The sequence below is a fragment of the Chiloscyllium plagiosum genome, unplaced genomic scaffold (genome assembly GCF_037043375.1).
Source record: "Chiloscyllium plagiosum isolate Xiang-an unplaced genomic scaffold, Cpla_swu_hap1 HiC_scaffold_1, whole genome shotgun sequence".
NCBI lineage: Eukaryota > Metazoa > Chordata > Chondrichthyes > Orectolobiformes > Hemiscylliidae > Chiloscyllium > Chiloscyllium plagiosum.
Window position 1 is genome coordinate 109228924 of NW_028270139.1, and position 16425 is coordinate 109245348.

Consider the following 16425-nt stretch of genomic DNA (forward strand, 5'->3'; position numbering starts at 1 on the left):
TTCCCTTCGGAAATCCCTCCTGCCCCTGTGAGTGAGATGTTGAACATATACAATCCCGACAGTGTGGAAACAGGCCATTCGGCCCATCAAGTCCACACCAACCCTCCAAAGAGCGTCCCACCCAGATCCCAATTGATTCATAACTGGCCTCACATTAATTAGGGATGAGAAATATATACTGGCCTAGTCGGCAAAATCCAAATCCCATGACTAAAAGAAATCCCTCTGAACCTGATTGAGTGTTGAACTTGACTGTATTTTCACCTGACCTCTGTCATAAGTACACTGTTGCTTTTTATCATAATTTTGATCTCTTCTACCATCCAGGAAGGTGTGGATTTGTTAAGTTTCACTTTCCTTTTTGTGGAAATGTACCTTTGCTGTGCCAGGATCGTCTCGCCCCTTGTGACTTGTGATTTTTGATACTGAGCCTTTTGTGTTTATTTTTAAAAACTATTTTTTCCTAACTTCAGGCTTCACCTGTACTATTATGTTTGAATGCTCTCTCCCCTCCTACCAACATCCAATCATCATTTCCGTTTTTGCTGCCATGTTCTCCTACCTTGCCTTCTCTCTTCAATTTATTCCATCCTCACTCACACCATTTAATTTATAGCTCTTTCTACCTCCCTAGTTATATGACTCACCAGAACACTAGTCCTAGCTAATTCAGTAATGACTATGCCAACTGTACAGCTCCCATTTTACCAAATATTGATGCCAGTGCCCAGAATTGAAGCCTATTGCTCCCTACAATCCTTAAGCCACACTTCATCTCTCTAACCTTATTCAATTGACACCAGTTTGTTTATGGTTCAGGTTATCCTTTATTACCTTCGAAATCCTGCTTTTTAGTTTAGCCCTGAGCTGCGCCTACTCCCTCAGCAGAACAATGTTCATAATTCTACTCATGTCATTGGTACCTATATGGGCTGGATCCTTGTCCTCCTGTTCCAAGTTTCTAACCTACCCAGAGCAAGTGTTGTGAATCCGAGCATTGGGAAAGTAACCCAGCCGTAGGACTCTCTCTTTTAGTTGCAGGGATCTTGATCAGATGGGCCAATGGGCTGAGAAGTGGCAGATGGAGTTTAATTCAGATAAATGCGAAGTGCTGCATTTTGGGAAAGCTAATCTTAGCAGGACTTATACACTTAATGGTAAGGTCCTAGGAAGTGTTGCTGAGCAAAGAGACCTTGGAATGCAGGTTCATAACTCCATGAAAGTGGAATCGCAGGTAGATAGGATAGTGAAGAAGACGTTTGGTATACTTTCCTTTATCGGTCAGAGTATTGAGTACAGGAGTTGGGAGGTCATCTTGCAGCTGAACAGGACACTGGTTAGGCCACTGTTGAAATATTGCATGCAATTCTGGTCTCCTTCCTATTGGAAAGATGTTGTGAAACTTGAAAGGGGTCAGAAAAGATTTACAAGGATATTGCCAGGGTTGGAGGATCTGAGCTACAGGGAGAGGCTGAACAGGCTGGGGCTGTTTTCCCTGGAGTGTCGGAGGCTGAGGGGTGACCTTATAGAGTTTTACAAAATTATGAGGGGCATGGATAGGGTACATAGGCAACGTCTTTTCCTTGGGGTGGGGGAGTCCAGAACTAGAGGGCATAGGTTTAGAGTGAGATGGGAAAGATATAAAAGAGACCTAAGGGGCAATGTTTTCACTCAGAGGGTGGTATGGGTATGGAATGAGCTGCCAGAGGAAGTGGTGGAGGCTGGTACAATTGCAACATTTAAGAGGCATCTGGATGGGTATATGAATAGGAAGGGTTTGGAGGGATATGGGCCGGGTGCTGGCAGGTGGGACTAGATTGGGTTGGGATACCTGGTCAGTATGGATGAGTTGGACCAAAGGGTCTGTTTCCATGCTGTACATCTCTATGACTTTATGGGTCTATAACTGTGTCTGTCCCTGTAATGCCACTAATTTTCCAACTTGAATGACTTCCCATACCATATGTTGTGGTTAGTTTGCTCATCCACTCTGAAGCCCCTTCTACCTTCTACCTTCTACCTCCTGGGTCTCATATATACCTGATTCTGAGTTATACCCTTCCACTTCTGATCTCTGTCCCCAGCCTAAGAGATCTGCTGAACTCCCAGAATAAAGCATACAGGTAATTCTCCATCTCTCCGATGTTTCAGTGTCAGCAGATTGGCCTTCAACTCAAACTCTGAATCAAAGCTCCTTAACCCATAAAGTCTTATTGCAGGCTGCCTGGATTACACTCGTAACCAGGAGCTCTTTTATCCTCAGAAACAACACATCACTTGTTTTACTGTGTCTTAGTTAAATAACTAATTATGTTCCTCATTAAATTAAATCAATTCCTCTTCTCCAGACCAGTTGCTGAACTAAATTAAAATGTAACAGTCCAATAAACCTTACCACTTCATAAATAAAAATATTGAATTGTTAGTTTCTTGATTTCCTATTGCTAGTGGCTCTAAATAAATTCAAAAGTAGGTACTTAAAAATTACATTTTGGAGATGGAATAGAAATGTGGGAAGTTTGAATTTATTCGCTGTGGTAGGAGAAAAGACAAGAGGTGAGAGAATGGAAGCAGGTTGTTTTCTGATTTGAGTGACATTGCCTAAGAATCACAGGGAAAGTCACTATGCAGACAAAGCAAGCAATTAGGAAATCAAAAGATGTTTTGATTCTCAGTACAAAAGGATTGAAGTAAAAGAGTTTTTAAAAAATCTGCAATTTAAGAGGCAAATTATTGATCTGGTTACGAAACCGGCTGAGCGGCAGCAGACAGTAGGGTAGAACATCCGGACAAATTGACAGAAGGTAACTGATAGTGTCTCAAAAGGATTTATATTGAGGTCTCAACTATTCATGTTTTCACAAACAATTTGTATTCTAGAATGGATAAAGATATACACATCCAAATTTACTCAAGACACAGATAGTCAATAATATCAGCAGGCAATATGGAAATGAAAAAGCACAACTGATGTAGATAAATTATATAAATGAGCAAAACTCTGACAAATAGATTTCAATGTAGACGAATGTGAGATCATTCCTTTTGCGTTCAAATGAGGACATTTTCTAAATAGTTAAAAAGCTAGTCCAAAGGGACTTAGAATAAAGGAATATGGGTCACAGGAGCAGCCATTGGTGATCTGGTCCTTCAAGCCTGCTGCAACATTCCAATAAAATCACAGGGTTTGAGCTGTAGTGAGATACTGAACAGGTTGGGGCTATTTTCCCTGGAGTGTCAGAGGCTGAGGGGTGACTTTACAGAGGTTTATAAAATCATGAGGGGCATGGATAAGGCGAATAGCCAAGGTCTTCTTCTCAGGGTAAGGAAAGAACTAGACGTCATAAGTTTAAGGTGAGAGAGAAATACCTAAAAGGGACTTGAGAGACAATTTTTTCACACAGTGGGTAGTGAGTGTATGGAATGAGCTGCCAGAGGAAGTGGTGGAGATTGGCACAATTACAACATTTAAAACATAATCTGGTGAGTACATGAATTAGCAAGGGTTTTGAGGGTAATAGACCAAATGCAGAAAAATGGGACTAGATCAGTTTAGGATATGTAGTTGGTACAAACAAGTTGGATTGAAAGGTCTGTTTCCTTGCTGTATACCTCTATGATGCTATGAGGGGGGAATTAAGCAAACTAGGGTTGTATTCCCTGAAAATTTAGATAGTTAAGGTGTGTCCTGATCAAAGCTTACAATCTACTAAGGGTGTAAAGATAGGGTTGATTGAGCAAAATTAGTTCTACTAATTAGATTATCTTGGACCACAGAGCACAATCTAAAATTTACAGACAGACTTTTTAAAAGTCTAAGTAGGAAACTAATACATGCAATAGATGACAAAAGTTCAGAACTCTTTTCCATTAATGTGAAATCAATTATTAATTTTAACGCTATTATTGATGGATTTTTATTCATCAAAATGTATAAGGGATATGGGACGATGTCAGGTACATGGAATTCAGCTGCAGATCGGTTACATTGCACTGTAGAACAGGTTCAAGAGCCTTAATGGTTTACTGCTGTTTATAAATTTCTACTTTGTGTGTTCATAATTATATAGGACTTTACTGAGACCACACTCGAAGAACTGTCTGAGAAAGGTTAATTAATTGCCTTTGCACAAACATTTCACCAGACTGATGTAAGCTCCAAACTTGGTTAAACACTTGCCTCTCAGTATGTCACAAAAGTCTGAGTGCTGGATAGAAATCTCTTTCATCTGCAGAGTGAACCAACTTCCAGCTAGGACCTATGGCACCTTCACCAGCAATTTGTCTGTATTTGAGCTCCTGCAAAAGACAGATCTTTGTGCATAGCCAATGAACAGAGAAGTCCCACAGGACATCGACTTACTGGACTTTCTAACCTTTGTGAACTAATTCTAATAGCTTTGATTTTATGCATTTTGTCATTTGTCACTTCTTTCCTTTCTCTCTTCTTTCCTTCTTGGATGCACATGCATGTGTGAATGTCCATCACAAACTCTCTCCTCAAATGCAGGAATAAATCCTACCTTGTTTTAACTCTAAGGAATTTGCTGAGCGTATTTTCTAAGTGCACTTCACAAGTGGGGAAACATACTACAGCCTATTTTCAAAAAGGGAGAGATAAAGAATAAAACAAATTCAAAAGCCAAAAAATTATGAATAGAAGAGGCGGATAATGAGAATAATTCAATTCACTTTTCCCTCCTCTGTCACCAGCATCAGCCAACATTTGTCAAATCTTAAAGACAGAACAGAAAAAGTGAATTTATTTGACTTTATCCTGTGCACGTTTCTGCCTTAACATCCAACGTGTAATAACAGTGGGAAAGCTCATGATCTTGTGTTGCCAGCAAAGAAGCATCAGAACATCCAACACTAAAAAGTAAAGGCTCATTTTAGTTTCTGCACAATGACACTGACCTTCAAAGTGAGAAGCATGGAGAGGAATTTCCTTTTATCACCAATAAGCATAGCATTGCTAATGATAGGAAGTTGTGCCTTAATAGCATCCTCAATGGGGACTGGAGCTATGTTCTCTCCGCCAGCTGTGATTATCAACTCTGCAATTAAACATCAAAATAAGTTATGCAATTTACCACATTAACTACTTATCTTTATGCCAGATAAGTAGTTTAAAAAATGTATTGCACAGCATTACACAATTTCCAAATATCAAGTCAGGGCCATTTTCTGCCTTTTCCTATACAGAATAGAATGCAATGTCATAGATATTCACATTCATTGGTCACAATTAAGCAGCAACAGATGAAGAGTTATCTAGACTCGAAACATTAGTTTACTCTCTCTCTGCGGATGCTGCCTGACCTGCTGTTGTTTTCAGCTACAGACACTAAATAGCTAGTAAAAATAGGCTACAAAATACTGTATCAGAAACGAGTTAGCTACACTAATTTATTAAATCTAAAATCTCATTACAAGGCACGGTGGCTCAGTGGTTAGCACTGCTGCCTCACAGCACCAGGGACCTGGGTTCAATTCCCACCTCGGGTATCTGTCTGCGTGGAGTTTGCACATTCTCCCCATGTCTGCGTGGGTTTCCTCCAGGTGCTCCGGTTTCCTCCCACAATCCAAAGACCTGCAGGTCAGGTGAATTGGCCATGCTAAATTAGTTAGGTGCATTAGTCAGGGGTAAATGTAGGGGAATGTTCTGGGTGTGTTGCTCTTCGGAGGGTCCGTGTGGGCTTGTTGGGCCAAAGGGCTGGTTTCCACACTGTATGGAATCTAAATTCATTCAGGAGCATTACAGGACTAAATTCTAATTAGGATAAGGAGGGTACAACATGAAAACTCATCTCTCTTAAAAGATGCAGGCCCAGGTGAAGTTACAATTTTTCAGTTTTTATTTCCTATAATTTGCTCTTATTTTTATACATTTCACTTATTACTTAAATAGTATACCAATTCTGGAATTGAGCATGAGTTTGACTCTAGAGTACCATTGCACAGGGGTACCATTCAAGGGGAGTGTCAATTCAACTTTCTTTTCCTGTGACCTCCCAAACGACTATCTGTCCGAGTTAATTGGCAGCCAAAATTGTTGTTCAATTTTCTATTGTTCCTCTAAGCAAGCTAATAGCAGCAACGCAAAGGACCAGGTTGAGCAATCAATCAGCAACCTGAGGGCAGTGAGACTGATAGGGGGTGTATGTGGGAAGGACATGCACCAAGAGACAAGGAAAAGAGGGCTAAGTTCATCAACAATAACAAAGCTCAATAAGTTAGTACACTGCTGAAATTTGGTCCAAACATTGCTTCAAGTAACAATTTGCACTTGCTGGAATTGATGTGAGAACTCAGTGAGCAATATTTTAAAGATCTTTGATAAAATGAGTCTGTAATTTCTTCAAAAGAGATAAGCAATCACTGACATGAGAAGTCTGGCTTGATGGATCATATTTTGTGTTTTTAAATTTAATGAGGTAGTCTTTCACTGAAACACAAGTACACAATGCTACAGATTTAACCTTTACAATAAAACAGGTCTTTATACATAAAAGAAAATCTAGAATACAATAAATCAGGATATAACACAATTTGAAAGATTTTAAAACACAATGTAAAAACACAATCCTATCTGTATAGTACTCAAACACCAGTTTGTTTTACTTCACATCTATAGATTTAATTTAACTGTTTCTTTCAATTCCCAGTGTTGACAGTTTGGAAGCCATTTCCTTGATTATTCATACCTGTGAGCTTAGATTTTCTCAGCTTTGAATAGCCCCTTCAGGATTTCTAACCAAACACTTCTGAAATCCTTCTACTGCAGTGAACTATTTCTGAACTGTTCTGATTCATCTCCTTTCCACATGAGAAACTGTGACATAAAGCTAACTTCAACCAGTACTCCTGCTAACTGAAACACAAAGCATGGAAAGTTTTGGGTTTTAACCCTGAAGAAAAAAAATGTTTATTCTTCTAAACTGAAAACAAGCTAATGGTCTTCACTGCTTCCTGCACTTGCTCAAAAGACTTGCCCAAAGCACACATTCCTATTATTAGGCCAGGGACGCCACATCTCATTTTTAAAAAATTCTTACTTCCAGAAATACTGGCACATCAACCATCCAGCCCCCTCACAGATAAAGACCAAAACCAACATGCCACAATTTCAAAATACAGACTCTCAACTGAAAGTTACTTGTACACATAGATAAATCATACAACATACATCACAGTAAATTTGAGCTTGAGATGAAAAATTGCAACATTCATGCCACGCAAGTACTAGCCAATAACCATCTCCAACCCTACAAGACTTAACCAACCCATTTTTGAACTCAATCCACCATTGCCAACTTCCTAGGTGCTAACAGTGACCAAAGACTGAACAGGCATAAAAATACTGTGGCAATAACTGTAGGTCAGAAACTGGGAATTCTGCAGTGATCACACTTACTGAATTCTCAAAGCCTGTTCACCATCTACAAGGCAAAATCAGGGGTATGATGGAATATTCCCCACTTTCCTGGATGCGTGGTTGACACCACCCAGGACACAGCAGCCCACTCGATTAGGCAAAAGTGAGGACTGCAGATGCTGGAGATCAGAGTCAGGATTAAAGTGATGCTGGAAAAGCACAACAGATGCAGGAGCAGGAAAATTGACATTTTGAGCAGGAACCCTTCATCAGGAATGCTGAGTCACCATGGTTGAGTCCTCAGCGGGATGTATCTCGGCCATGGAGAAGCAGGTACAGGCATTGGTAGAACAGGTCGACAACCTCGAAAATTGAGCTTGAAAATAAAACATCCAGGTAATCGGGGCTGCTGGAGCAAGAGGAAGGCGAGCAGCCAGCCAGTTTCTTGAAGCCTCAATTTGTGAGCTGGGAGGTTGAGGCGGGCCGGGTGCAGAATAAAAGAGGCCTGGTTCAGACCAGCGCCCCCACCCAGTCCCAGTGCAATTCCAGTCCTACAGGGACACACAAAGGTAATGGAAGTCACCTGATCACTTGGAAAGGATCCTCAGGCCCTGATTTATAAAGGATCAATGATTATGTTTTTTCAGGATTTTTCTGCGGCCGTGATCCACAAGAGGAAGTCCTTCGATGAGGTGAAGAAGAGACCGAGGGATCTTGATATTCACCATTCCATCAGATACCCGGTGGTGCTCTGCTTTAATCACGAAGGGTCCGTGCATGTATTTGACTCCTCAGAAAAAGCAGATAAGTTTCTGGACACTTTAAAATAGACTGGATGGTCCAAAAGACATGGACAATGATGGTTCTCTAATCTTTCCTCTTTACCTTTTTTTCTCTACCTTGTGTACTTCTCCTTTTCCTTCTATTATTTTATTTCAGAAAGTGTTGCTTTTTTTTAACAATCACAATTGAGATCAAGGTAGGCTTGGGGATGGGTGAAGTGCCCACTTTTAAATTATTTTTGTTCATAAGACCTATTTTTGTTGTTTATCCTTTGCCCTGAGTTTGGGGCGTGGCTCAAGCTGGAAGGAGCTTCATCCAGAAAAAGACTACACTTTTGACCAATCCCTATAGGTCTGACACAGAGAGGAGACTGCTTCATGTCACAAGCACTCTCTTGGTTAGTACCCTTTACCACCTATTGCGGTGCAGTGCCTCGAGTGATATTGAGTGACTATGTGAGGTCTGCAAGCAAGAGTTGGGAGTTGAGATTATCTCAGACATGGGAGAACATATGGGTGAACGTGAGAAAGATCTCGATCTGTAGCAAAACTAATGCCATGCAGTTGAAGGTTCTTCATAGAGTTCATTTGGCCCCAAATCATCTTGCGAAATTCAAAAAGGGAGCATCTCCAATGTGCCAAATGCAAAATAAGCATAGACGCCCTCACTCATTGTAGATGTCAAATACATGGACTTATAGATGTATTATATGTGAACTTTAGTAAGGCATTTGATAAGGTTCCCCATGATAAACTAATGAAGAAAGTGAAGTCACATGGTGTGCAGGGTGTTCTAGCTAGGTGGATAAAGAACTGGTTGAGCAACAGGAGACAGAGAGTAGTAGTTGAAGGGAGTTTCTCGAAATGGAGAAAGGTGACCAGTGGTGTTCCACAGGGATCAGTGCTGGGGCCACTGTTGTTTGTAATATACATAAATGATCTGGAAGAGGGCACTGTTAGTATAATCAGCAAGTTTGCAGATGACACAAAGATTGGTGGAGTATCAGAAAGCATAGGGGACTGTCAAAGAATACAGGAGAATATAGATAGACTGGAGAGTTGGACGGAGAAGTGGCAGATGGAGTTAAATCCGGGCAAATGTGAGGTAGTGCATTTTGGAAGGTCTAATTCTAGAGTGAACTATACTGTAAACGGAAGAGCCTTGGGAAAAGTTGATGAGCGGAGATCTGGGACTTCAGATCCATTGTGCACTGAGGGTGGCTGTACAGGTGGATAGAGTGGTCAAGACGGCATATGGTAGCTTGCCTTCATCAGATGGAGTATTGAGTAAAACAGCTGGCAGGTAATGTTAAAATTGTACAAGACTTTTGGTTTGGCCACATTTAGAATACTGTGTACAGTTCTAGTTGCCACGTTATCAAAAGTATGTGGATGCTTTGGAGAGGGTACAGAGAAGGTTTACAAGGATGTTGCCTGGTATGGAAGGTGCTAGCTATGAAGAGAGATTGAGTAGATTAGGATTCTTTTCATTAGAAAAAAAGGAGATTGAGGAGAGACCTGACTGAGGTTTACAAAATCATGAAGGGCATAGACAGGGTAGATAGAGATAAGCTTTTTCCCAGAGTGTAGAATTCAACAACAAGAGGTAAAGCATTCAAGATGAGAGGAGAAAAGTTTAAGGGGGATATAGGCAGAAATACTTTACACAGAGGATGGTAGGTGCCTGGAACACATTGCCAGCAGATGTATTGGAGGCCGGCACAGTAAGTTAATTTAAGGTCCATCTAGACAGATGCATGAGCAGATGGGGAGCAGAGGGATACAGAGTCTTAAGAATTGGGCAACAGGTTTAACAGTGGATTTAGATCAGCAAAGGCTTGGAGGGCCGAAGGGCCTGTTCCTGGGCTGTAAATTGTCTTTATACTTGTTCTTTGTTTGTGGTCATGCCTCAGCTTCGTAGGTATTAGATTGCTGTGGCGGGAGTAATAGAGGGGATTCTGGGGACAGAAGTTAAGGTAGACCTGGTCTCTCTGCTCTTGGGTCTGCTGAATTTATCTTCCTTAAACGCACATGGGGAATAAGCTATTCACCATTCTCACTTACTGTGCGAGGAAGACCTTTTGATGTGCTGGGTGTCTGAGAACCCTCCGGGCCTGTTGGGTGGCGTAAGTTAACTATGGAGCACATCCCTTTGGATTTCCTCACGGTGTACCATAAAATGCAACTTTTTTTATAAGACCTGACAGCCCTTTTTGAATTATCTGGAAGCAGGCTTGTCTGCCATTTTAACTAGGGCCTTTGTTTAGCCATGATGATTAGGTTTCGTGAACCTTGTGCCCTGCAAGGAAGAATCCCAAATAAATACGGGAGTAATAATTAATGCTCCTGAAGGTTGGGAGCTTCAGTGTTGTTGCGTTTAATGGTGCTACTTATTTATTTATAGATTTGTAGTGAGTGAAGTTTTGGTTTGTTTTGAAGAGTAAGGTAGGAGTTAGTTCATTGTAATTGCTGTTATAATTTTAAATTGTTATATTTTTGTAATTTTATAATTTTGAAAAGAAAAACATTCTGAATAACATTTTTTTTAAAATGCAGAATTAAGCCAAGTTAAATGTAAATTATCAAGCAAATTACAATTGTTAAATAGCTCCACCCTTGACTTGTTAAGGCTCTTAAGGGGCCAATTAATGGGCACTTAAAAGTCCTCAACCCCACCACTTACACTTTCTTACACATAGTGATGAGGAAGTACATCGTGTAATCAATCTGCCTGAACCTATCAGACATACATCCACCCACCACCAGGCTACTCCTGACCTTTCAGCCATCAGCTCTCTTCACAATCTTGTTACAATGCTAAGACATAGAAACCATGAGCAGACAAGGCCATTCAGCCCTTTGAGCCTGTTCTGCCATTCAACATCATCATAGCTGATCCTCTGTCTCAATAACATATTCCTTCTTTCTACCCGTATGTCTTGAATCTCACCTTTTTTTGAAATATATTCAGTGTTATGGTCTCCACAGCATTCTTCAGTAGGGAATTTCACAGATTCAGTCTCATAGAACATAGAACAGTACAGCACAGTACAGGTCCTTCAGCCCTCAATGTTGTGCCAACTTTTTACCTTACTCTAAGATCAGACTAACCTACATACCCTTTATTTTACTATTATTTATTATCCTTTGAGTGAAAACATTTTTTCATCATCTCAGCCAGCTGAGCAGTTTTATTCAAAGAGTAGTTCAGTACACAAACTAATAAAACTTTTAGTTCAATTCCAAGTATATATTAGGTTAGCTGATTCCGTCCAATATGGTTACTCTCAATTGGGGTAAAACAAAAGAACAATCAAGCTCCTTAACTCCATCTATATATGAGTAATCACAGCTGCAAATTGCCCAAGGTAACCAGTTGAGCCAGGATAGAATAAAGGTAAATTGGCCATCCCTTATCAGATGACCTGGTAATACATACACTTAGAAGTGATGAATGAGCACTTTGCACAGTCACACTTCTAGGATATTTTCTCAAAGTTAATGATTTCACAATAGGATGAAGGAGAAATAAATCTGCCACACAAAGCATAAGCCAAGTTACGGGCAGCACAGTGGCACAGTGGTTAGCACTGCTGCTTCACAGTGCCAGAGACACTGCCTAAATTCCTGCCTCAGGCAACTGTCTGTGTGGAGTTTGCACATTCTCCCCGTGTCTGCGTGGGTTTCCTCCGGGTGCTCTGGTTTCCTCCCACAGTCCAAAAATGTGCAGGTCAGGTGAATTGGCCATGCTAAATTGCCCGTAATATTGGGTAAATGTAGGGGAACGGGTGTGGGTGGGTTGCTCTTTGGAGGGTCGGTGTGGACTTGTTGGGCCAAAGGGCCTGTTTCCACACTGTAAGTCATCTTACCTTTTATTCTGCCAGTGATATAAAGAAATCCATCTTCATCATGTCTTCCCAAGTCTCCTGAGTGCAACCAACCCGCTTCATCTAAAGCTTCTTTAGTCTGTTCGGGCATATTCAGGTATCCCATGAAGATATGTCTTCCCCAAAAACATATTTCTCCACTCCCTTCTTCATTTAGTTTGTCAAGTTTAGTTTTGCATCCCTCCATCTCCTTTCCACAGCTGGAGAGGTGAGATTGTAGAACAAAATTACTCAAGACATTCATCAAACTTAAAATCTAACAGTTAAAAACTGAACACACAGTTAGACTACAAGTAACAGGATCAAATCTCAATGAAGTCCTTGAATAGGGAATGGGCAAAGATCACCAGGAAAGAAAGTTTGTAATGCAAGATCATTCACCTCACCAACAGAGTTACAAAGTCATATTAGCAGGGCACTTTAGAAGGATTATTCCCAACCAAAAGAAATATATTTCTGACAATATGTAAACAACATAAAGATTTACAAAAAATCTTCGCACCATTTCTTCTAACCAAGATAACCAGTTGGGTTTACAGCAAGCCACAAAGGAAGGAGTTATGGAAGGAAAAGCCACCAAATTACAGAATCACAGAATGATTATGGTGCAGGAGGAGGTCATTTGGCCCATCTTGCCTGCATCAGCTCTATTACCTAGTCCGACTCTATTATCCAGTGCTAATCTCCAGTCTTTTCCCCACATCCCTGCATGCCATTATTACCCAAAACAAAAATCCAAGCCCTCCTGAATGTCTCAACTGAAGCTACCTCCATCATATTCCCAGGCAGTACATTCTGAACCCTGATAACTCACTGTGAAAAAAATTATTTTACGTCAACCTTGATTCATTTGCACATCACTTTAGATTTGTGCCCCCTCATTCTTGTTTCTTTTACAGATAGAAACAGCTTCACCCTATCTACTCTAACCAGCCTGGCGATGGTTTTGAAAACCTCAACCAAATCTTCACCAGGAAGAACAGTCCCAATGTTTTCAAACCGACCTCATAGCTGAAGTTTATCATACCTGGCACCATTCTCGTAAATCACTTCTGCACTGTCTACAATGTAGTTGTGTTGAAAGCAATAGTTATAAGTCATGCTTCCCCTACATAAGGCAGAGTCCAAAGGTGACTTTAAACAAATGCATATTTCAAAATCAGTGACTCAGACAAGGTCACCCTAAATTAATAATGGAGTATAATCCACCAGGGGACAATCCAGGGCAAGGAACGCTAGTGGACTGGAAAATGAGAATAGTAATCAGGACAGGTTTGATTGTCAGGGTAAAGAGAGCTTGTTTTGCTGGAGTAACCAGGAGTGATAAATATTTTATTTAAAAGTAATGTGCACTAAATTACAAAAAAAAACATAACAGATCCTGAGAAGATAAAGGTAAGATTTGCACAGATGATACCAAAACTGAGTAGCATTCAGCAATGAACAGGCAAGCGCTCTTTTCTTCAGCGTAAAGCAAATGTAGAGACATTTAAAATTATGATAGAGTTTAACAAAGATGTAGAACTTTTTTCACTAGAAGACAATTCAAATCTGGGGCCCATAAATTATAAGATAGTCATTTATAATCAATGGGGAATTCTGGAGAAAGTATTTACCCAGGAAGTGGCTAAAATGTGGAATGGAAGTTTAAATGATTATATTAAAACTTATGGTGGTGTAGTAGTAACGTTACAAGCCTAGTAATCCAGAAGGTGCAGGTTGAAATCACATCATTGGAGATGATAGAATTCAAACTCAATCAACAAAATCTGGAATTAGATACTAGCCTTGTTAATGATCACCAACTATCATTGTATGTCATAAAAACACATCTCGTTCAGTATTTCCATTTAGGGAACAAAATCTACCATCTTTACCTGGTCTGGCCTACATATAATGGCAGTTCCACAGAAATCTAGTTGACTCTTTATTTTCCTCGGTTTAAAGCAATAAGCAGCAAATGCTGCACTTGCCAGTGATGCTCACACTCCATGAAAGAATCATGAAAAAGCCAATGAAAAAAAAGGGGGAAGGAAAAGGCCTGTAGTAGGCAGAAAGCAGAAGAATGATAAAAAGGATGTTGGTGCAAGGCAAATGACAATGGGTAGAAAGGACACAGAAGAGGAGGTCATCATAAGGTCATCACCACCTGCCTTCTTAGATGTTATGAGTTTTGATAAATCCACTATTTCAACTTATTTTTATTAAATACACTATATTCACTGCTCCTGGTGCAGTTACATCTGTATTGGGAAGAATGAATACAGTTTTGATGGTCAATTTGCAAAGCCCTCCCATTCAGTCCACACATGCAACCACAGGTTTCCAATCACCTGTCATTTTAGTTTCGCAGCCCACTCCCACTTTGATTTCTTTCTTCAGCCTCTCATCCTGTTCCAATGAACCCTCAACTTCACAATTAGTCATTTACAACCTTCTGGACTTCACTGCCCTCTGAGAAATTAAGAGTGAGAAATAAATGTTGACCCAGCCAGCAAAATCCACATCCCATGAACAAACTAAATAAAACAAGACAGAATCCAAAAATTTCAGACAGCGGTTATTTAGCAACTGAGCTTTTGGTAATAATTATCCTATTTACATCTCCTCTAAATTGTTCCTTATTAATTTTTTTAAAAATCTTGTTCACTCACTACCCTGTTTTTCTCCTTTATTCTTCTATAGGACATGGTGTCACATGACCAGCATTTATTGTCCATCCCTACTTCCTCTTGAACAAGGCAGTTAGCTAAGCCATTTCTGAGGGGCAGTGAAGAATCAACCACATTGCTGTAAGTCTGGAATTACATGTAGGCCAGCCCAGGATTTCTTCCCCTAAACGATATTTCTGCCCGATCATCCAATTGTCTTCTCCTGCCCTCAACCTGAGTATAAGGGAGCATTTTCATTATTATTGCAATATAAGAGCAGCAAGTCTTACAGTATAAGATCATATCTGGGAGTATTGAGAGCAGTTTTGGTCCCCTTATTTATGGATAGATCTGATTTAATTGGAGGTAGTTCAGTGAAGGTTCTCTAGGATGATCCTTGGCATGGAGGGATTGTTTCATGAGCATAAACAGATTGGGACTCTACTCACTGACATTTAGAAGCATGAAATGTGAGCTCACTGAAACATATAGAATGCTCAAGGGGCTTGACAGGATAAATGTGGAGAGGATGTCTCCCCCTGTGGGAGAGTCTAGGATCAGTGAGTTTGTGTTCAAATAATGACCAAAATCAGTGAGAGGCAAGACCAGCCTCTTTATTCAGCAACTGCAGTAGCACAAGTTCGAGGCTGTAATAGATTCTCCAAGTACAGTTCTTAGAATAGCCTCTTTATACGAAGTTCTTACATGTAGTAAAATTATATCACTCTGATGTTACACTGTTTTATCTGTTGTACACAAAGTTTAGGTGACTTCTGTCCTGGGGAAACAGCAAATGGTTTGCTCAGTGCTGGCTGCTATTATTGATAGGATTAAGAGCGTCTGTCCGGTCTGCTTGCATAATCAAGAAGTCTTAGTCCTTTATCTTTTAAGCTAATAAATGCTAGTAAAAGTACAATGCCAAATGCTCTAAATAAGTTAGAAATTATACATCTACCTAATAAAAGAATAAAGGATATTAAACAGAGTACTGCAGCTGGGTCGTGAGATTTGTTTACTATTTGCCAGTGAGTTTCACTCATTCATGCAATTCCACAGAAGCACTTTTTTGTCATTTAAGGGGACAGTGGCCCTGTTAAAAATATTCAACAAGTATATACTAACTGGGGAACTGTTTGGTGTTCTGTAACCTATTCACATCCTGAGAGATGGCTGGTGAGGGCTCATGGAGACCCAATAGCAGGGAGTCATTCTTCTGAATACGTTACTATGTTGACACTTATTCAGAGGCAGCTTTTGATGTAGAAATAGATCTGAGAAGGGTTGAAGGTGTGAGGTAGCAGTAATAGATTTGGAAGGAAAGTTTTAATTTTTAATAGTAAAATGTACAACAGAACTGTGGTCTTATAAATGAATGAATGAAACGTGCTTTATAATGGAAAGTTATTGTGAGAGGCGCTTGCAAATGTTGTTGTTTCTGCAAATATCACAAGGCTGAATCATGAGGGGGTGTAAGTTAAGCTAGATATACTTGCACAAACAGCTACAAATAGCTGCATCTTGTTTCTGCAGAAATCGCAAGGCGGAATCATGAGGGTGTATACCATGAAATAACTAACCGAAAAGGGAGGTGGTCGACTGGTAGAAACAGATCTATTGACATGACAGTTGCAATTGTCATGCACATAGGAAGTTAGTATGAACAAGATAACCAAAAAAGACCCAGTGTTGCATCAGCAATAGTATTAAGACCCAGCTATCAAGGCGGG

At 40.2% G+C, this 16425-nt stretch overlaps 1 protein-coding gene across 1 annotated transcript in view; it reads right to left on the reverse strand.

Annotated features, from left to right (window-relative positions):
- The window catches only part of LOC122555430 (long-chain-fatty-acid--CoA ligase ACSBG2-like), a 104698-nt gene that overhangs the window by 19002 nt on the left and 69271 nt on the right, over window positions 1-16425 (reverse strand). The window contains exons 11-12 of the mRNA XM_087989658.1: window positions 12030-12247; window positions 4918-5057 (exon numbers count right to left, since the gene is read on the reverse strand). Of these exons, the coding sequence (XP_087845784.1) occupies window positions 4918-5057; window positions 12030-12247 (358 nt within the window). The remainder of the gene's footprint in view (window positions 1-4917; window positions 5058-12029; window positions 12248-16425) is intronic.